Source organism: Balaenoptera acutorostrata, chromosome 16 (genome assembly GCF_949987535.1).
Source record: "Balaenoptera acutorostrata chromosome 16, mBalAcu1.1, whole genome shotgun sequence".
In the NCBI taxonomy this organism is placed as follows: domain Eukaryota; kingdom Metazoa; phylum Chordata; class Mammalia; order Artiodactyla; family Balaenopteridae; genus Balaenoptera; species Balaenoptera acutorostrata.
In genome coordinates, this window is record NC_080079.1 from 78,149,344 (window position 1) to 78,171,647 (window position 22,304).

Sequence of the window (22,304 nt, forward strand, 5' to 3'; positions counted from 1 at the left end):
GATTTTTATCTTTCTCTGTCTGACTTACTTCACCTAGTATGATAATCTCCAGGTCCATCCTTGTTGCTGCAAATGGCATTACTTCAGTGTGAAAAAGACATTTTTGAGACAATTGGGAAAATTTGAACAGTGAATGGGTATTTCATAAAAACAAATTTTATATATATGTATATCAAGTATAGAAAGATACTTCTGTATTGTTTTATGTGGAGGTTGTATGTCAAAGGATAACTTGTGGTTATAGGTAAAACAAGATTGGCCCTATATTGATCACTGTTGAAGCTATGTGCTGGGTGTATTGGGGTTTATTATAATATTCTCTCTACTTTTGTGTGTCTTTGAAAAGTTCCACAATAAAAATAGAATGAGAAAAAATATCTGAGTAGGTAAGAGGAATGCAGGCGAGAATGGTGTTAGGAAAACTGTCAAAGCAGTAGGGTTTTCCAAAATGTTTAAAAAAAATAAGTCCACTGGATTTGGGAACATGAAGGTCGTTTGATGGCCTCAGCTAAATCTGTCTCAGTGGAGAAGTGGGTCTGCAGACAAGATTGAGTGCACTGAGGATTAAGAGGAGGTGGTAATGAGGCAGAAAAGCAAGGGAAGCAGGGGAGGAAAATATGGTCACACGTTATTATGTTTGTGACTGGACAGGGTTATGTGTGTTTGGATGATGAAGAGACCCAGTGGAGAGGGAGACGGTGAGCACTTGCGAAAGAAACAGGAAACAAGTTTTGGTTTCCTTAAACCAATCTCAAGGGGATGGTATAGAGACCAATTTGGATAATGTATATACATTACTTAGCATCACATCTGGCATATTAACAAATTGTTATTACAAGAGCTTTGGAATTTTGGTATGTGTGATGTACCTCCGAAGAAATTTCTGTGTGTGTGTGTGACTTTTTTGTTGATATTTATATTTTATTGATGTTTACATTTTCCTATCTCTTATCACTTAACAGATTGTCATGAAAACATTAAAATTAATGTGTTTTCACATTTCTTTAAAATGTTTTAAATGTCTAGAAAGAATTTAGAATTGCAAATAATTATATGCATGTGTTGAAATATATTAAACTACACCTAAATTCGTAGTGGAGTACATTTATGGACTTAAGTTTAATGGTGAAAGTATTCACTGGGATAAAGAGAGAAAAATGGCCAGGGTGAGGGAGAGGGGATGAAGGGGATGAGAGGGAGTAAAAGACAAAGGAATGTGTTTAAATCAAATGTTTATTCAGGTCACTGTTGTTATTTTTATTTCCAGCTATATTGTCTCCTACCAAAAAGTAGCTTTTACTGTTTCTCCAAAGCCTTCCTATTTACTTTTCTCTTGAATTGGCTTGAAAAATTGAGTCCAAGAATGCACCGTTAAAATTGGGCTTTTTATTTCTTTTAACAGAACTGTTCATTACGAAGGCGGTGCTGTATCTGTTCACGCACGTTCCCTGTGGAGACTAGAGACGCTAAGAGTTGCGTAAGTAGAACTTCTAAATACAGCCTGACGCTCCGGGTACAAAGTACATCGAGTGCTCTTGTGCTTTTATGTGAGATGGTCATGCTAACAACCAGCAAGCAAATGAAACCCTGAGAAAGTGGAGAGTCTCTCCTCTTTTATCTTCCGCCTGCCTTTATTTATCTTTCACTAGCCTACATTCACCAGGTAGTAAGCAACAATTTTATACCATCTGCTTTTGCGTTTAGCCTCATTTGTTTTGTTGTTTTTTTTTAACATCTTTATTGGAGTATAATTGCTTTACAATGGTGTGTTAGTTTCTGCTTTATAACAAAGTGAATCAGTTATACATATACATATGTTCCCATATGTTTTTATAATATCGTCTTGTCCCAGTCTGTGCATCTCCTGGCAGGAAGAGCTCCCAGAGCAGAGTGATGTAAGGTTTGGAGACAGGACAAATTGTTTGCAACCCTGTCGCACATTTCAGGTCTGGGTTTAACCTTGTAAAGTCACATGTAAAACAGTGGAAACTTGAACCTGAGTGAGATGTGACAGTCATAACTGGCAGTCACTATCTTTACTTACAAATAGCTTGATAGCTGAGTGAGAAATGTGGATTGCAAACAAGTCACTGTGTATTCATTATAGAAACAATGACCTTTTTTTTTCTGGTGACTTCAAAAAGCTGTCCAGAGATTGACTTTTAGTTCCTTTATGTAAATGCAATACTGATGGTAAAGGTGTCATTTTGAACTATTTTAAATAGAATTTAAATATCAATTAAATTAAAAAAAAAGATTGGAAGTTTCAGTCCTTTACCTAAAAATCAGTAAGTTTTCAATGTATTTGTTCCCTATTATATGACACTTTAAAAAATTATTGATTTAGGGTAACAGACTTTATGGATGGCTGTAGGGAACTATCTTATTATGGAATAGCTGTCTTTGTCAACCTGATATTTTGAGATTAATGCTTATCTATTGATGATTAAAGTGGTTCAGTGGTCTTCAGTTTTTTGTCTTTTTGTTTTTTTTGCTTACATATCCCATACAATGATTTTGAAAAACTTTGTACTTCTTTGATCATTGTTAGGCTTGACATAGAAATTTGTTCATTATCAGTTTAAATAGATGCATAGAATATAACTTACAATGTATTATAAGTAGTGACATTTTAAGATAAAATGGTTACACCACTCTTATAAAAGTATCCCATTGTCTCTAAGTACTGCTGTGATTTAATACCCATCTTTGTTTATTTAAAAATACTTGAACATGGTCTCTTTAACAGTGAAAAAAATATGTGTTATTCATCTTTCTCATTGAAATCATATTTCCTTTACTCTCCCATGACAGAATGGTACCCCAATTGGATTTTTTTTATGATTGAAAGACTTTTCTGCTTACTGTGTCATACTCCTATTCAACAAAAAAAATGCATGTAAATTAAATTTAATTTTATATTTTCTCTGATTGTAAGTCTGTGACTTTAAAAAAGTGCTTCTATATTAACCCCATTAATTCTTAATTAATTGATGATATTAAATTTCTTCCATATAAATTCATAGTTGGTCAAATGGACTGAAATATTAAAACTTTTGATAAACATTGAACTTAAAAGTAAAATTTTTTTTAACATCTTTATTGGAGTATAATTGCTTTACAGTGGTGTGTTAGTTTCTACTTTATAACAAAGTGAATCATAAAAGTAAAATTTTATGGGAAGTGCACCTCTTAATGCAATGGAAAAAGAAGAGATGACTTAAAAGGAAAGGGAAGAAAACTCATAGCTTTTGTGTGCTTCATAAATTATTCAGAGAATTTAGGGAAAAGAATTTCAAATATATACATGTATTTTTGTAATTTGCCTAGTGTATTATAAAAATGACAGCTTAATTAGAGAAATGAAATAGTCCAAAAAAGTGAAATTTAGAGAAGTTTTGTTGCCTTTAAAAAACGGACTCCAGATGTGTTTTCACATTTATAGATCTACCTACCCTTCACAATTGTGTGCTTAAAGAAATGATTTTTTTTTTGTTTTTTGAGGAAACCGGGACCTAGATCTGTCTCAATTTATAGGCTTAAAAAAAAAAAAAAAGGATGAGAGCTCCTGAAAGCCCAACAAGAGTTCCTTTTTATTGTCAACAATGTTGTTGATGAACTGCAATTACATAAATCCCATTATTCAGCACGTGTTTCTATCCCATGGTCTTAATTCTGTTTCTCTGCTGTTGCCTAATGTTTGAAGTTTGAAAGGGAAAGTTTGGAGTTTGTTTTCACTTTGAATTTGATTGACTGATATATAGAAAGGGCCTGGGCCTTCTTCAAATAATGGAGATGAAAGGGGGTACTTTATCACCATGTGTTTGTAGCTATGTCTCTCAGAATCCAGATGACAGCAAGGGGGCTTGACAGCCCAGGCGGATCAGGGACTTTTTCAACCATTTTTTCAACCATTTAAAAAATTAAAGAGAGGTGTTTTGATTCTACTCTATGACCCTTGATGTATATCTACAGTAGGAAAGCAGGAGGTTCATATGCAACAAATGTAATTATTAAAAAAAATTTTTTTTTTTAGATTTTGTTGCATCTTTGACCCACTTTGGCCTCATTTACAAATTAGACTGCATTTAATTTGCATGTCTTATTATATGCAATGGCCACATAATTAATTTTTCTTTTTACTTAGGAAGTTAATAGTCAAAGATCCTGCTTATGTTTATGACAGAACTTTATTTCCAAAGGTCAATGTTTGTATTATAATCTTTGGGATACCATTTGTTTTTTTTTCCTCCACTGAGGCCCCAAACTTTGTATTTGTTATAATTTATATAGTCCAGTAATTATATATTTTATATTGCTTACTTACATAACATTAATGTTGTCAAAAGTTTTTCAGTATTATGAACATTTTAATAAGGTAAGTTTTAATTTTGGGAGTCAAATGTAATAGAAAACACATTCCTGTATTGTACCCCAGGACGAAGTTGTAAGAACACTGTAAGTAGGATATATGTTAGTTTCTATAATGGGCATGATCACTGCAATTCTAAATATGCATTTTGTATTTTAAGTAAAATTCCACTTTCTTATGTGTTACAAATTTTTTAAAAATTAAAGTATCATGACAGGTGACCAAATACTCCTCATTTCTTTGAGATAATTACAAGTAAATATAGATAATACATATGGAACAGTTTTCAATAACATAGGAAGCTGCTTTATATAACTTCTTTACTGTAACTATTTTCAGTTTTTACTGAAATATTATTTTCTTGCCCCTTGATTCTCCTGGGCTTTTCCTCTTTTCTTTTGGACCTGTGAGCTAAAGAAAATGTGTTTAGACTTCACAAAGTTCGGCTGATGATTGGCCAGATTCATTCCATTTCTAACAGTGGCTTGAGAGGAGTGCTTATGTATATGAGCCCTATTAAATAGATTTGAACATGGTATCCAGAATACTGTATAGAAATTCTGGTAAAAAGTATACACTATTACCAGACTAGAAATGCTTTAACATGCTGTTGTTGGTAAATGAACTTTAATTTCATTTTTAAGACAATACCGTGTTATTATCAGGGTTTATTGGTACATGATTATTAATTTAGTAGGAGGACTTGTCCAAAGTAATTGTCTTTATAAACAAATCCATGTAAAAATGAACTTATTACAATATCATTCTACTGTTAATTTTCCAGGCTAATAGTTCAGGTCAAAAATCCAGGTTGGGAAAAACAGCATAAAATTGACTTATAGTTCACTAAGATTGGTGAATTCTTTTTAAAGTGTTCTTAATTTGTAGAATATGAAAGTTTATAATGCTTCAGTATTAAAACTGGTTTATTAATAAAATCATATTGAAATCCTCCATACCTTTACTTTTTATTTATTTGATTCCTTACATAGTGGTAAAGCTTCCACTATAATTGTCTTTTAAAAAATTATCCTTGTGTTTCTTTTGTTTCATTTTCTGTTTGCCATTGACATGTGAAGCTTCGTAACATAGTACGTTCTTTTTAGAGTATATCCTTCTCATTATAAAATACCCGACAGTGTCCCCTTTATATTTTTTTGCCTTGAATTCTAATTTCTCTACTATCAACTTTACCATCACTGTTTTCTTTTGATTTTGTATGCATGGTAAATCCTTTTTATTTGTATTTTTTAAATTTGATTTTACATCATTGATAAGAGGTTGTCCTCGTTTTGCACACTAGCACGATAACTGAAAGTCACCATTGTCAGAACCTTGTTTCCACTCTGTACTGCAGTAAGGGCAAGGCTCTGATAATGACGGCTTTCAGTTAACACAGTACTGTGCAAAGCAAGGATGGTCTGTATCTTAATTTTTCTTTTCTACCCTATCTGAAAGTCATTATTTTTAAAAGCAGACTTTAATGATCACAACTTTGCTTTTTATCTTTTTTCTGCAATCTTAGTTTATATTTTCTCTGTGTTGCATTCAATTTTGCTTTTCCGTTTTTCCTCTTGACTCTATTAGAATTTATATTCTTGTTTGTCTTTCTTGTTCATTGGTTTTTAATGATATAATTGTTCCACATTATTAAAATTTAAAGCATAGGAAGAGATTTCTTTTTTCAGATAAATAGATACTTCAGTTTATATATATGAGTTCCAGTTAATCATAATTAGGCATTGACTCTAATATCACTAGTTTTCAAGTCTGTGCAAATCCAAAAATAACTGGTAAATGCTAAGGTATCATTTAAACTGATAATGTCTATATCTGTGACTAGCGATTAGAGGTTAACCTGGAACGCAGCGTCTTGGTCTTTGCATGGAGTAGTGTTTGTTGTGGATGGTATTACATTTAATGTCAGAAGACCTTGAGTTAAATTTCGCTTCTACTTACTGTTAGCTCTGTGACGTGAAATATTACCTAATCATTCTGAATAACCATTTTGTTATTTGTGATATGAAATTAATAACACCAACATCATTGGGTTTGGGGGATCATTAAAGAAGACAGTGTATGCAAAGCACCTTTGTTCATTGTCTGACACATACATTTTAATTGCTGTTTCTCCTGTCATTGTATTTGCTATTGGATCAAGTCTTAACTGTTTTTGTTAGGTGGAGTGGAAGCCATATAAGATGGGGCCAGCCTTTCCGACTACGCCATGTCACCACAGGAAAATACTTGAGCCTCATGGAAGACAAAAGCCTTCTACTCATGGACAAAGAAAAAGCTGATGTCAAATCAACAGCATTTACCTTCCGATCTTCCAAGGTAACACAGAAATGTATAATTTTCGATTTCCTTTAACTACATCCCTACTGCATTTCCTTTCATGTTAGAAATGCAAAAAGAAATGATGTATGTTTTACATGTATCTCCAAATTCCCATTTTCTCTTCGATGCCTTCCTCTTCAGTAAAGCCTATTTCCTAAACCACTAACACCTTCCCGGGTGTTGCACCTGACTTATAGTTCTTTGGTTATTTACGTGTAGCACATCCATCCAGCCCCTTTTAGTTTTCTTAGGTGTTGACAGTGCAGTAAGCACAGACTTTGTGCTGTTGTTGTATAGCAATGTGATGGGCACACCAGAACGTTCACACAGATGCTCTTATATACAGACCTTTCTTCTTAAGTCCTTGAATCATTTGTAAGAACAGAACCTCTAAGAGAATCCTTAGTATCTTTCATGAGAATCCCTCTGAACTAGATGATGAGTAGAATAGAAAAAAAAATAAATGCACATCAAAGTCAAGTTGGAATGCTGGTGCTTTAGCACAGCTAGGCCCACGCAGTACCTCATGAAAGATTCGTAACTCACCAACCCCGCAGTGCAGTCGATTGCTAACCATGCCTCAGGAAAACAGTAGATGTCCTGAATAGTGAAGTATCTCAGGAATAGTTGAAAATCACTTGTTCATTTGACCACATGCCAAGCATCGATTATATGCATTTTTGTGATAATTGTGTATTTCTGTCCTTAACTAAATGAAGATTGTGGAACTTGGGCATCATGATAGGAATGGTATTAACTTACTGGTTAGCTTTTGTCTCAGAGATGCAAAACTTTACACCCCTGTTACAGATAAAGGTAAGTTTGAGCAAGACCGGAAGTAACTCTAAAAAGACAGTAGCCTCAGTTTACATCCCTAGTGCCACGCTCTCAGTTTTCTTGCTTTGGAGGACACAGAATGGGAGAAGATGCTTCTGATTTGATGAATTCTCCCAAGAGCTCCCGGAAAGACAGTCAGTGTAAGTCCCCATCTTTTATGGTGAAAATAGACAAAGCTGGTCAACTCCAGTGGATAATCTGAGACAAGATTGGCATCTATAATTTGTTGTAGGGACCCATAGAGGGGCTCTGGAGAGGGTACCTGGGTGGACCTCAGGTGGGCAGTTAGTTGCTCCTTGTGTCTGTAGTTGGAAAGCACAGTTGATCGCAATATGAACAGACTTGGCGCTGATGGGCTTCTTCCTCAAGACTTTAACCAGGATGGTGGGAATTTGCTAGTTTGTCCACTGACAACACCTCAGTCCAGAAAGAAAAATAAAATTCAACCCACCAAAGACGCATCAGTTATCTGATGGTGGAAGCCCTTTTCAAGTAAAAAAGATAGCGTAAAATGACATACAGCTTAATGGTAGGAAATCAGAAAAGTGAAAAGAAATGCACGACATCCCAGCAAAATATAATCTACCAAAATAAAATCCCAAAGAAGTAGAAAAAGCTGAACAGCCATATCACAATGAAAGATGTTAGAAAAAATTTCAATATAAGGCATTTAAAAAGGAAAAATACATCTAACAAAAATTGGAGGAGAAGGAGGAAAAATGAAAGGTGCTCTGATTGCTTCCAGTGAAGCAGTGAAAAGTCAAATAATATTTTCTTAAAACTCCAAAATCAAGTAACAAATAAGATATTTATCAGTAAAAACACTAAACAATATTTTTATTGTAGTAAAATTTACTAAAGTAAGGTGTTGGAAGAGCGGGGAGGTTTGTGAAAGAAGGGACATGGACATTTATTCACCGAGGAATATTTAAGGGCTGACTTGACCTTGGCTGGGAGCTGGGAACATGTTGACAGTGTGTGCCCTCCTACAGCTTGTTGACGGCACTGGGAAGCGGGACCCTTTCTTCCCTAATTTCTTGGCCTTTTAAAGATAATAATTGCTACCATTCTCTGTTTCTTGTAAGTCTGCCAGTTGATCTCAATATTCTCCGTAACTGATCTCTCTGAGAATCAGGATCCCCATTTTACAGATGGAAAAACTAAGGGCAGGAAGGATGAGCCACTTGTCCATGTCACTCGGCTGAGCACATAAGAAGATCCAGTGAACATGAAGTTACCTCTGCTCCAAACCACTAGCCAGGGTGGGTTTCAATAACCAGGCCTGACTTCCAGGCCTGGAACCCTGGACTGGCTAGTCATTCATTCACCCCCAGGCTGTCAGGGCTGCCCCTGGGGCCTGGAGGTACACCAGGGCCTCATGTAGGGCCTCCCGGGCAGGTGGCTGACACTGTTGTCTAACTGTGGTCTCCCTAGTTCCTGCTATTGCTGGAGAAATCTGAATACTGCGTTCATCTTTCTCTTTTCATTATTTCTGTAACAGTCATATTCCCATGGTCTCCAAAAATCCTATTTTGCTATAGAAAGATGAATACCTACACGATCTTTCTCTTTTCACTCTGTGACAATCCTAATTCTCCAGGAGGTAAATGGATGCCTCTAGCAAAATGGGCTAGATTATTCCAATGGAAATGTAAGTGCAAAAGAGACAAGTATATTAACATATTTCAAAGATTTCTTTCTTGCATACATGCAGCCGCTGATCTAGCAGTCTTCTATATAAATGTATTTTTAATGAGAGGAGTTTTCTTACAGAAATAAAATAAAACTGTGCACATTATCATTCTTTGTCATGGCAAAAAAATTGGTAGACTCAAATGTTTAACGAATAGACTTGATAGCTAAGTGGTATTAGCTATCAGAATATATTGATCTGGAAAGATACCCATCATAATATTGTTGAGTGAAGAATAAAAACAAATTGTAATGCAATTTAAAAATCTAATTTTTTTTTACTTAAAAAAAAGATCCGTGTGTGTGTGTTTATATATGATTATATATTAGATGTGGAAGAATCTACACTAATCTTTTAACTTTGGCTACTTTAGAAAGATGAAAATGGAGGAAGGGGGTGGGAGAGGGAAGGATTGGGAGTTTGGGGTTAGCAGATGCAAACTATTATATAGAGAATGGATAAACAACAAGGTCCTACTGTACAGCACAGGGAACTATATTCAATATCCTGTGATAAACCATAATGGAAAAGAACATGAAAAAGAATGTATGTGTATATATATATGTGTATATATATATATATATGTATAACTGAATCATTTTGCTATATAGCAGAAATTAACAATATTGTAAATCAAGTATACTTCAATAAAATATAAAAAAATAAAATAAAACTAATAAAAAGATCAAAATGGAAGGTGTATGACAGTATGAGTGCAAGGGGAAAGCATTTTCTTTAACTTTTAAAAAATAAATCTCTGGATTATTTTGCCTATTATGATAGCCAGTTTTCCTTTGTAACAAAAAAATTAGTTAAAAAATCATCCATTGTACTGATATACTTGGACATAAGTTTTGTGCACAGTTTAAATTTATTTCTTTAGGGCTAGACCTAGAAACAGAAATACTGACTCAAAAGCTATGAATATTTTCAAAATCTCTTGATAACGGTTCTTGCCCAAAGCAATAGCTTTTGAAACATTCTCCCCCAAATATCTCTGCTTATGTTCTGTCAGTGTTAGAGTATAGTTTGCATTTGAAGAATTTTTACTGACCAGCTCCTTCTGTGGTCTCTGCTCAGAGGTTTTGTTTCTGGCTTTTGGTGATTGTGTAATGTCATAGGTTACACTGAAAGTACAGAGACCTAGGATTCCAACATTGCCTTTTTTAAAAAAATAAATTTATTTATTTTTGGCTTCGTTGGGTCTTCGTTGCTGCGTGAAGTCTTTCTCTAGTTGCATCGAGCCAGGGCTACTCTTCGTTGCGGTGCGCGGGCTTCTCATTGCAGTGGCTTCTCTTGTTGCGGAGCACAGGCTCTAGGCACGGGGGCTTCAGTAGTTGTGGGGCGCAGGCTCAGTAGTTGTGGCTCATGGGCTCTGGAGCGCAGGCTCAGTAGTTGTGGTGCACGGGCTTAGTTGCTCCGCAGCATGTGGGATCTTCCCGGACCAGGGCTCGAACCCGTGTTCCCTGCATTGACAGGAGGGTTCTTAACCACTGCGCCACAAGGGAAGCCCTCCAACATTGCCTTTTAATGAACTGTTTGGTTTCTCTAAAACTAGTCTCCTACATGGAACTCATGTTTATGGGACCACTGTAATACACAGGTTGTTAATAACCCACTGTCAGTTACCACTATGATAATTGTATATAACATGGTTGAGAGTCATAAAGGTGGAAGTGAAATCGAGGAAAACATTTTATTTTTATTTTTTATTTTCTTTAATTTATTTTATTGAAGTATAGTTGATTTACAATGTATTAATTTCTGCTGTATAGCACAGTGATTCAGTTATACATATATATACATTCTTTTTCATATTCTTTTCCATTATGGCTTATCACTGGATACTGAATATAGTTCCCTGTGCTAGACAGTAGGACCTTGTTGTTTATACATCCTATATATAATAGTTTGCATCTGCTAATTCCAAAGTCCCAATCCATCCCTTCCCCATCCCCTCCCCCTTGGCAACCACAAGTCTGTTCTCTATGTCTGCAGGTCTCTTTCTGTTTCGTAAATAAGTTCATTTGTGTCAGGTTTTAGATTCCATATATAAGTGATATCATATGGCATTTGTCTTTCTCTTTCTGACTTACTTCACTTAGTATGATAATCTCTATGTCCATCCATGTTGCTGCAAATGGCATGTATTCTTTTTTATGGCTGAGTAGTATTCCATTGTATATATGTACCACATCCTCTTTATCCATTCATCTGTTGATGGACATTTAGGTTGTTTCCATGTCTTGACCATTGTGAATAGTACTACTATGAACATAGGGGTGCATGTATTTTTTTCAATTAGAATTTTTTCCGGATATATGCCCAGGAGTGGGAGTGCTGGCTCATGACAACTATATTTTTAGTTTTTTGAGGACATCTTATTTTTAAAATCAAAGAATTTTCATTTTAAAATCACTGACAGATTAGGTAATAAAGTGTTTTCTATGAAGTCAAGATAGTAACTCTGTTATTTCTTTCTAAAATTACTTTTTCATTATATGTAATGTATAGTCATTATAGAGGATTTTAAAAGGGAATACTGCAAAAATGAGGTAAGGGGAAAATTAAAATCATTAAAAATTAAAATTAAAATGTTGCAACTAAGCCCGTGCACCACAACTATCCATCACTCAGAAACAACTGTATTGTGTGTGTATTTCAGTTTTTAACAAATATATGCATATTTTGATACTAATAGGGCTAATTATTAAAATTAAAAATTATTCATGATGAAAAGTATAATTACATAATAAAAAAGCATTGAACTTAGAACTAACTAAACTAGAATAAAAGTACAGTCCTTAATTATAGATGAAATTGTATGTTTTAAAAATAAAATAGTTTTTATACTGCCAACATTTTAGAGAAGATGATATAGCTAAACAGTTTCTTTCATCCTTTTGTTAATCATCACATTTGGTCATGGCCCCTGGTCTTTAAAATAAGTAATCAGATTTACGTAAAGGTGTATTTGATTCTTTTTTTTTACCCTTAGTGCCACTGACAAGTTGAAAATGCTTGCCATATCTTTATGTATCTTTGCTGTACTGTTTCCAGTGAAAATAATGAGTACTTATATTTCTGGAAGGTAAAGACTTGTGTGTGTAAGATATTTCTTCAATTTTGGTATATTTTGAGTATACAATTAATAAATGACTATTGATTGACATAATTACTGTGTTGCAAATCAAGCAAATCAAGTTTTCATTACTGATGAAAAATTAAACTTTTAAAATTGGGATTGACATATTAGTGTATAATATGTATAAAATGGATAACTAATAAGAACCTGCTGTATAAAAAAATAAAATAAAATTCAAAAATTCAAAAAAAAAGTCAAACTCAAAAAAAAAATAGAACCCTTACATTTACAGTAGCATTCCCTTACCTATGATTGTGTGAGACTGTTTTGAAAGTATATTCATGAAACATACTATTTTTTTTTTTTTTACAAATCATTAAGATCATTCTCACTTAAAATTATGAGAATGGCTTTAAAAACCTGTTCTACTAGTTAATATAAGGAGCAATTATTTTGATTGTCATTGGGATATCTTTGCACTAACGTGAGCACTCACTAGCCAATCTCAAATTCAGGATTTGTAGAATAATCAGCAATTGTTGATGACTATATATATTCAGAATAAACAGAATAAAGTGGAAGACAGTTTATAAAATCACTGATGTTGGTCCTCTTTTTTCCCCTAGCTTTATTGTGATATAACTGACATTTAATAATGTATGAAATTAAGGTGTACGATGTGATGATTTGATGCACATATATATTGCAAAATGCTTATGCTGGTCTTTTCTTAAAGAAAACATTTTATATCATGAAGAATTCAATTTGATTCATGCACGTTTTCTTAGACCTATTCTTCACTTTCTCTACTCCTAGAATTTTTAACCATTGCTTGCATTAGTGTGTTGAAATGTCAGTTTTCATCATAAGGTAGGTCTTGCCAATCACCCACGTATTATACTACCCCCAGGATGTCATTTTTTTTAGCTTAAAATGCCCTAAAAATATTCCTCTGTGGGTGATTTCCTCCAGTTTTTTCCCTCTCACGCCCTATGAATAGAAACCTTTTGCTGCTGAAATGATGGAATACCAACCTCAAATAAGACTGCCAATGAGATTACAAGGATTATGGAGCAAATGGCAAAAATAGAAAGAACAAAATATTTTTAAGACATAGTTTTAGTATGTTGTTTTTATTTGAGATTTTTATTCTTGGCTCAAAAAATGTTTAAAATACAAGTTAGGAAGACTAAGAGGTAAAAACTTAACGGTTACAAATAAATAAGTCAGGAGATGAAATGTGCAGCATGGGGAATATAGTTAATAATATTATAGTATCTTTGGTGACAGATGGTAGCTAGACATCATGGTGATGATTTTGTAACGTATAGCAATATTGAATGACTGTTTTGTACACCTGGAGCTAACATAGTGTTGTAGGCCAATTATACTTCAATTTTTTAGAAAATGTAGGTACTGGGAGGAAATGCATCAAGATGCTAATGATGGTTATCTCTAGGAGGGATGGGGTATGGGTGATCATTAATTTTTACTTTATACTTTTAGGTATCTTTAGTTGTCTGCAGTGAACATGTATTGCTTGTAAAATTAGAAAGCAATGAATGTCCTTAAAAATGAAAAAAAAAAAAACCAGAAAAAAACAACAATGAAAAAAAGATGAGGTGTATGGGTCAGAGTTTAACGAGAGGTAGAGCCAGCATGAGATACGTATACATGAAGGGATGTGTTACATGGACTCGCTTTCTGAGATTGTGAGGCTGACTGAGTAAGCCTGGAGTCCATAGTGCAAGTGGCCTGGAAAGGAAGATTGTAAGCAGAATGGAACCCATGGGACGCACTGTTTGTAGTCGCTGAGCTCAGGGAAAGCCTAAACCCTCCTTAAAGACCTCGCCTGATTAAGTATGACTCACCCAGGAGAACCTCCCATTTTATTTGCTCAGAGTCAATTGAATAGGGACCTTAATTACATCTCCAAGATCGTCTCACCTTTGCCATATAACATAACCTAATTGCAGGAGTGATGTCCCAACATATTCATTGGCTCCACCCACACTCCAGAGGAGGGAAATATAGTACAAGATATGAGAGGGCTTCTCCTAAGGCTCTGTGACCTTGTTTCACTGCCCCATGGAAGTCCCTCAAAGACCCTCTGTCACTGAATCAGGTCCCGCTGCTTACTGCTCACAAAATCGATACTCACAAATGTTGATAGAAAGGAAAGTTGCCTTTAATCAGAATGCTGACAGTCTGGGGAGATGGTGGACTCAGTGTCCCCCAAAAACTACCTCTGAAGATTCTGCTCAACCATGAAAGCCTTTAAAGGGAAACAGGGAAGTCGTCTCAGTGAACCATTGAGATAGGGGGTCCGAGTCCTCGCCGTCTCCCACTGCGTGCAGGCGTGTGTGCAGGCTTGTTGATTCCTCGTGATCTTTCTTTAGATGCTGTCTTGTTCACACAGTTTGCTGGCGAGATTAATGACGCAGAAGCTAGGGAAGAGATCTGGTCATCTGTTAATTACTTATTCTTCATTTCGACTTCTTTGATCTATGGAAAGAACCAATGGATTAGGCAAGGTATTGTGTGGTCAAAAGATTTGAAAGGTGTGCTAGGGCCAGAGATGAGTAGAGCATGGGGGGCACCTGGTGTAAGGTTAGTGACAAGACAGAGGGGCCCCCTGTAGAGAGCTCTTTCCTGCAAAGAGCTTTTATCCTGCCAAAAGCTGCTTACACCTCCCAATACAAGAAAAGTTTTAAAGCCCTTCTGTCCACAAACTCACCCACCAGAGTGTCTCCTCGTGAAGTTTCTGAACACCAGGGCTAAAGCAAGCTGTCTATTTTTTTTTGCAACTCTGCCCTGGATGGGCTAAGCTTGGCCTGGTCTGTCAGTCCCAGCAATTTCTCTGACCCTGTAGCATTTTTAGACTCCTATTTCACAGTGACCAACTATTCTGTGCCCAAATGTGGCCCCATGAAGAAGCAAATAAATAAAATTTTTTGGACCTTTTAACTCTCCTAACTTTAGCCATTATTTGTCTTAAGGAGAACTGGCTGTTACCAAAACAAACACTCCATCCATCATCTAAGGATAAAAGGCCTTTGTTTTCTTCCTATCAGCCACTTGACAGAATAATTTGGAGACATTTAAGGAAGATTTCAATTAATGCTAGAAGACTCTCTTTGAACCACTTTGTCCGTATAATAAAAACATAATCCTATGGGACTAGTTTAAATTTCTTAATGAGTCTACTTTATCCAGTGAGTATATCCAATGAGTATGTATCATTTAATGAGGACAGTTGTTCAGAAATAGTTTTGACTTAGTCATGAGCCAGTTTGGTATACCCAATGCCAAAATATCACTTATTATTTTTCAGGCTGATCTTTTTTACTTCTGGAAGCATTTTGATACTCAGTTGAAAATTAGATTTGCCAAGCATTCATGAGTAGGATTGTTTGAATGCAAGGATTGGGAGTAGTTTTTTGTTTTGTTTTTTTCTCTGAAGAGTGACGGTGGTTTTGGCAGGCAGTGAACCTTGCTCAAGTGAAACTCTGGTTTCTTTCTCTCCTTGGCAGTGGGCTGTTGCTTGTACTATTTATTTGTGCTCAGTTATTTTGGTTTCTAGCTGCTGCCATTAACTGGGCCTCCCCTGAGCGTGCATAGTATAGTGGTCAGCAAGAATTGAGGCAAATTTTTTTTAAATTTTATTTATTTTTGGCTGCATTGGATCTTCGTTGCTGTACGCGGGCTTTCTCTAGTTGCGGCGAGCGGGGGCTACTCTTGCAGTGCACGGGCTTCTCGTTGCGGTGGCTTCTCGTTGCAGAGGCTTCTTGTTGCGGAGCACGAGCTCTAGGCGCTTGGGCTTCAGTAGTTGCAGCACGCGGGCTCTAGAGTGCACGCCCAGTAGTTGCGGCGCACGGGCTTAGTTACTTCTAGGCATGCGGAGTCTTCCCGTACCAGGGCTCGAACCCGTGTCCCGTGCATTGGCAGGCGGATTCTTAACCACTGCGCCACCAGGGAAGTCCCTGGGGCAAATTTTATAAACAGATTTTGTGGCTACTTTTCTCATCCAGGATTTAGCTTATCTAATATTATGTCTGCTTGTGAGCCCCAAACTGTGTCCTCTGATACCTCAAGTATCAATACAGCAGCAGCTTTCTTCTGCCTGAGCTCCAGGCAGATTGGGCGGGCCATGCCCCAAGGCAAAGGCTGCTTTTTACAAATCACTTGGGTACTCTGTCTTTGGAGAGAAGTCTGCTGTTCACTTTCTCTCTGCTTTTGGTCCCTCTTAAGTGCCTTCCAATAGATTCTGAAAAATATTTTTTCCAAATTTTCTGTTATCTGTGGGAGGATTAGCCCAACTAAACCACACCGTCATTTCCCAAACCCAGAGTAACTCAAAAGAAAAATAAATCTAGATGATTTACAAAATAATTCAAAGCAATGCTGAAACTAAAGGCCACTAATTTAGATATAGGGTAGCCAATATAGGGTTTTAGGAAGATTACTACTCACCTAAGCTGGACACTTTATTTCTAGTAATACAGACTAATTATCTGTTAGAAGCTTCTACCAGCTGTCACGTTTTCTTGACTTGGTGGTTGGTCACAGCATCTGGATGATTTTCACCTGAATTTCTCCTAAGCCTGAGCTACAGAAAATGATAGGAAATAAAAGAAGGAAAGAGCATGACTGCCATTTATTCGTGTTTCTTCAGCAAGTAATCACACTTCTTTTTTTCTTCTGTAATGTCATTTTCGCAGCTCTTACCTGAGTTGAGGATCAGAGTAATTATGAAAACCTGGTCATCATGAAGTTTCACAATTAAAATTTCTAATCCAGAGAGAGATGTGAACTACTTCAGTAAAAAGCAAACACAGCATACTTTTGCACTTAGTAACTGAGGCTTCTCAAAGCACAATCCACAAGCCTATAAATAGACTACATACTAATTTACTGGGATAAAAGACAAAAAGAATGTTACAGGCTCCTTGTTTTATTTTGAGGAGATAATTGCATTGTTATACATTTTCCCTAGAATTTAATTTTCCTATTTATAGGGTTGGTATAAGTAGATTAGTAGTTTATATGGTTTGATAGAATGAAATTGGAATGGTTTAGTATCTGTTTTATTGCAGATTCTTAGAATAGTGTTTCAAGTTATTTGCTTAATGGTTAAATCAACTTAACTCATAATTGCATTCACTTTCTTATATGACCTTGACCCTTTTTGCATTAAGAATTGCAACTCGGGCTTCCCTGGTGGCGCAGTGGTTGAGAATCTGCCTGCCAATGCAGGGGACACAGGTTTGAGCCCTGGTCTGGGAAGATCCCACATGCCGCGGAGCAGCTGGGCCCGTGAGCCACAATTACTGAGCCTGCGCGTCTGGAGCCTGTGCTCCACAACAAGAGAGGCCGCGATAGTGAGAGGCCCGTGCACCGCGATGAAGAGTGGCCCCTGCTTGCCACAACTAGAGAAAGCCCTCGCACAGAAATGAAGACCCAGCACAGCCATAAATAAATAAATAAAAACAAATACTTTAAAAAAAAAAAAAAGAAGTAACAGATGGCAATCCAAGGCCCCGTGTTTGTTACTTTAAAAAAAAAAAAAAAAAGAATTGCAACTCATTTAAATTTAAATTTTCAATTGTTGGCAGAGTGTCCGTAATTATTTTGGAGTTGCTAACTATTAGTATGGTGCAATAATACCATGAGAAATAAAAAATCTGTTTTACTTGAATTGTTCCTTTTTATGTAAGAAACATAAAATTTATTCCAACCTAATCTTCAAAAACATTTGTGTAACTGGCACTAACTTCACACGACAATCAAATAGCCAAAGAAATAGATGAAACTTAGTAAATGTAACAAGGAAAGTTAGACCAAGGAGAAGAATAAGAAATCACAAAAGGAGGTATTGTAACCAAAAGAACATTAGGTTTTTGTGGGTTTTTTTGCTGTTATTTTAAGAACTCTACAGAACTTCAAGACAATGTGTTCTTGAAGATCAGAATGAAGCATGGGAGGGAAAATTGAAGGAAGAAGCATTGAAATAAATAGGGATTTAGGGGCTTCCCTGGTGGCGCAATGGTTAAGAATCTGCCTGCCAATGCAGGGTACACGGGTTCGAGCCCTGGTCTGCGAAGATCACACGAGCCTCAGAGCAGCTAAGCCCGTGCACCACAACTACTGAGCCTGCACTCTAGAGCCTGCAAGCCACAACTACTGAGCCCACGTGCCACAACTGCTGAGGCTCGTGCGCCTAAAGCCCGTACTCCGCAACAAGAGAAGCCACTGTGATGAGAAGCCTGTGCACCGCAAGAAAGAGTAGCCCCCGCTCTCCGCAACTAGAGAAAGCCCACAGACAGCAACGAAGACCCAACGCAGCCAAAAATAAATAAATAAATAATTTTATAAAAAATAAATAGGGATTTAAAAGAAACATTTAGTTGGTATCAGAGGACTGATTGCTTCTTCATAGCATAGGGAGCTTAGCATGACAGCCCTTTAGGAGTGAATACCTCTGTGGTCCGAGTTAGAAACTGCAAGTAGTTGAAACTGAATTATAGCCTTGATTAGTTTGAAAGAAATCATCATTATGTCTAACATCCTTATGAAGAAGGAAATCATCATCACCATTATCAATACCATTTTCATGGTCAGAATCATTAGAATTTATTGAAGTGTTTATTTTATCTCAGGCAGTGTGCTGAGAACTTTGCATTCATTATCTCATGTTTTCTGATACTCTGGGGGAGAGTCTCTTGTTAGCTGTATTTACAGATGAGAAAACGGAGGCTTAAAACGTTTAATTAACTTATCCTAAGGTCACAGACGTAATAAGTGGCAGAGATTGGACTCAAAATTGGCTTTTCTGTCCCTCAAACTTATGCTCTTAGTCATCAATCACAAAAATAATAATCTGGAAAGAATATGAAGCCTGAATTACTGATTTTAAGATCTCTGGTTTGGAGTTTGCCATGAAGCAATATAAAATTTTGTGTTATGGCCAAAATAATTTTCTGCCAGTATGAATAATTCAGGAATATGTTATTTATCTCTGCAATCTCCTACTTCAGTTTTCAGTCGAGGTTGAACTGCTAGCATGGAACATTTGACCATTATTATTTCAGAGGATGGCAGAGAGTTGCATTTTTCAAGGAACATTATTTACAACAAGGCAAAGTTTTTTCGATATAAACTACTATTTTTAAAACCTTTTCTTATCTTTTTTTTCTCTCTCTCTTAGGAAAAATTGGATGTAGGGGTGAGAAAAGAAGTTGATGGCATGGGAACCTCTGAAATAAAATACGGAGACTCAGTGTGCTATATACAGCATATCAACACGGGCTTGTGGCTAACTTACCAGTCTGTGGATGTGAAATCTGTGAGAATGGGATCCATACAACGTAAGGTAAGAGTATTTCAAAACAGTATTTACGGCAGTCGTTATTAATGAACGAAAAACACAAACGCACGACAAAAAGAAGTAGCTAACCCTTTCAGCCACCTGCTAATGTTTGCAATTTACATGCTAGAGGTCCAGTTCCACCCTAATAAACTCTCTGGTTTTTGTAAGTGAACAGCGTTGGATGTTACATCACTGATTTAAATACTAAGTGAAGAAATACTCTACTCTTTTCTGGACACTAGCTTGGTCTGCCTAATTCACTGTGTCCTCTGTGATGCTGCTGGGATTGTGTGTACAGTATCTTTTTTACAGTGCTCAATAATGCTCATGCATAGAAATGTTTAGTGTTTGTGAGTTTCGTTTCTGTTATTCCCCAAACTCATCTGCAGACGTGCTCGTACACTCACCTCTGAGTCCTTCACTGACACCCCATCGCTTACAAGACAACAGTTACACCTTTTGATAGTATGTGACGCCCTTCCTGACCTGCCTCCCATCTGTCTCTGCCCCATTCTCCTATCCTTTGTCCAGTCTCTAGGTGTCTTCAGGTTCCCCAGCACACCAGCCACATTCCTTCCAATGCCTCAAAGAAACGTGGCTTTTCCACATCTGTGCCTTTGCACATACCGTTTCCTCTGTTTGGAATGCCCTTTTAAATTTCTTTTTTTCCTCCATTCACTTCCTATCCATCCCCCAGGGGTTAAGTTTAAAGATGATCTTAGACGTTCTTCCAATCTAAGTTCATCTAGTACACCCTCCTTTGTGTTCTCATAATATTTGTGTATGATTAAATTTTATATACACTCTCTGTGCTATTTTATTTACTAGGCTACATCTGTCTCTCTCTAATTTGTGAGCTTCTTTATGGCAAGTACATAGCATAGATACTAGATCGTTCACATTTCATGTTTTTACACCGCCATGTAACAGTACTCAGAATCAGATAACAGGATAACTATTATTTCTGTAATAGACCTTGGAAGGGAAGTAGTGGGGAAGAAATTTTTATTTTCAGTAGATTTCCTAATCGTAACATATACACATTCCAGTATGGACTGTTCAAGGTTATTGCTATCTTTTTAGAGTGACCAGTGCTGATATTAGTGGAGTGGGAAGCTAATCCAGCTTTGATGGAGTCGGGCTTAAGTGCGTCCCTGTACCACCTTCCTCAGAGCTTCGGATGGAGAGCCTGGGACAACTCGCCCGCAGACCCGTATAATCGTTATAATACGGTCGCTTGTCTTTGGGGTCTTTGATCTAGGCTCATAAATATAATATGTTTGTATTCAGTATTTGTATAACGTTCATTCTGTCCCGCGACTGAGCCTCGCTGTTTTTAACTTTTTATTATGGAAATTCAAATATATGCAAAGAAAACAGAATGGTCCAGTGGACCCTGTGTATCCATCCATCAGTCACCTTCAACATTTTCAATGCTCTCCACTCATTTCATTTACCCCTCACCCTGTTGCCATTATTATTACTCCACTCTCTTATTCCTTAACCATGGATTAAAGTCAGAGTGGGACTTACATTCTACATCATAGGCTAACAAAGAGCTTGCTTTATAGAAGAATTTGACAGGGATGTTGAGAAGCTAACCAGTCTTATTTACATTAATAAAGTAACATGTGAAACAGACTTTATAGGCCATAGAAGAGATAATCTTATACAATCTCTACTGTAAATGTATTACTACTTCTAGAACCATCTATTATATTAAATCTTTATCGAGAGACTTCAGTGTGCTCATGACAGGTGAGGACTTCTCAGTCTAGATCTCCTAATTTTTATACATTTCCCAGTTAGCTAGTATCTTCAAATCATTTTATTTTTCGAGAAAAGCATGTTGGTGGTATATTCGCCAAATCTTTACATATTTGAAACTGACCTTCTGTTGTTTCATATGAATAAAACCTTGGTTAGCTAAAAAAATGTCTGAATCACTTTTCATAGGTTTTATGTATCCCACTTAATGTGGATATTCATGTTTTGCTGCAGAAATATAAATTTATGGATTATGCAGTGATGCACCTGCCATACTGGGTGTTCCACATATACAGTTAATACATTGTATTACATTTTTAAAAAACCCTGAAAACTCTGAATTATGAAATGCATCTGTCACCAAGGATTTTCTAAAATTTATTTTATTGAAGTATAGTTGATTTACAATTTTGTGTTAGTTTCTGGTGTACAGCAAAGTGATTCAGTTATACATATACATACATTTTTCATTAGGGTTTATCACAGGATATTGAATATAGTTCCCTGTGCTATACAGTAGGACCTTGTTGTTTATCCATTCTCTATATAATAGTTTGCATCTGCTAACCCCAAACTCCCAGTCCTCTCCCGCCCCTCCTCAGCGACCAGAGGTCTGTTCTCTATGTCTGTGTCACCAAGGGTTTTTAATCAGCACACGTAGGTCTTTTAAAACTGAGAGGAGAATTGTGCAGCATATCTTTGGCCTCCTTTTCTTACAGTTGTAATTTCTTTCTCAGGAGCACAGCTAGTTTCTCTCCTCCAGGTCAGCCGTCTTCCCCTTTGGCATTCCTGTCGTTCTTACCCAGTCTCTGCATTTTGCTTCTCAAATGTGTCCCCCAAA

General features: G+C 36.4%; 1 protein-coding gene across 7 annotated transcripts in view; it reads left to right on the plus strand.

Moving 5' to 3' along the window:
• The window catches only part of RYR2 (ryanodine receptor 2), a 429,286-nt gene that overhangs the window by 35,247 nt on the left and 371,735 nt on the right, over positions 1–22,304 (plus strand). For all 7 annotated transcript variants that reach the window (XM_057530902.1, XM_057530903.1, XM_057530904.1 and 4 more), the window contains exons 6-8: positions 1,403–1,477; positions 6,553–6,709; positions 19,535–19,699. In XM_057530902.1, the coding sequence (XP_057386885.1) occupies positions 1,403–1,477; positions 6,553–6,709; positions 19,535–19,699 (397 nt within the window). The remainder of the gene's footprint in view (positions 1–1,402; positions 1,478–6,552; positions 6,710–19,534; positions 19,700–22,304) is intronic.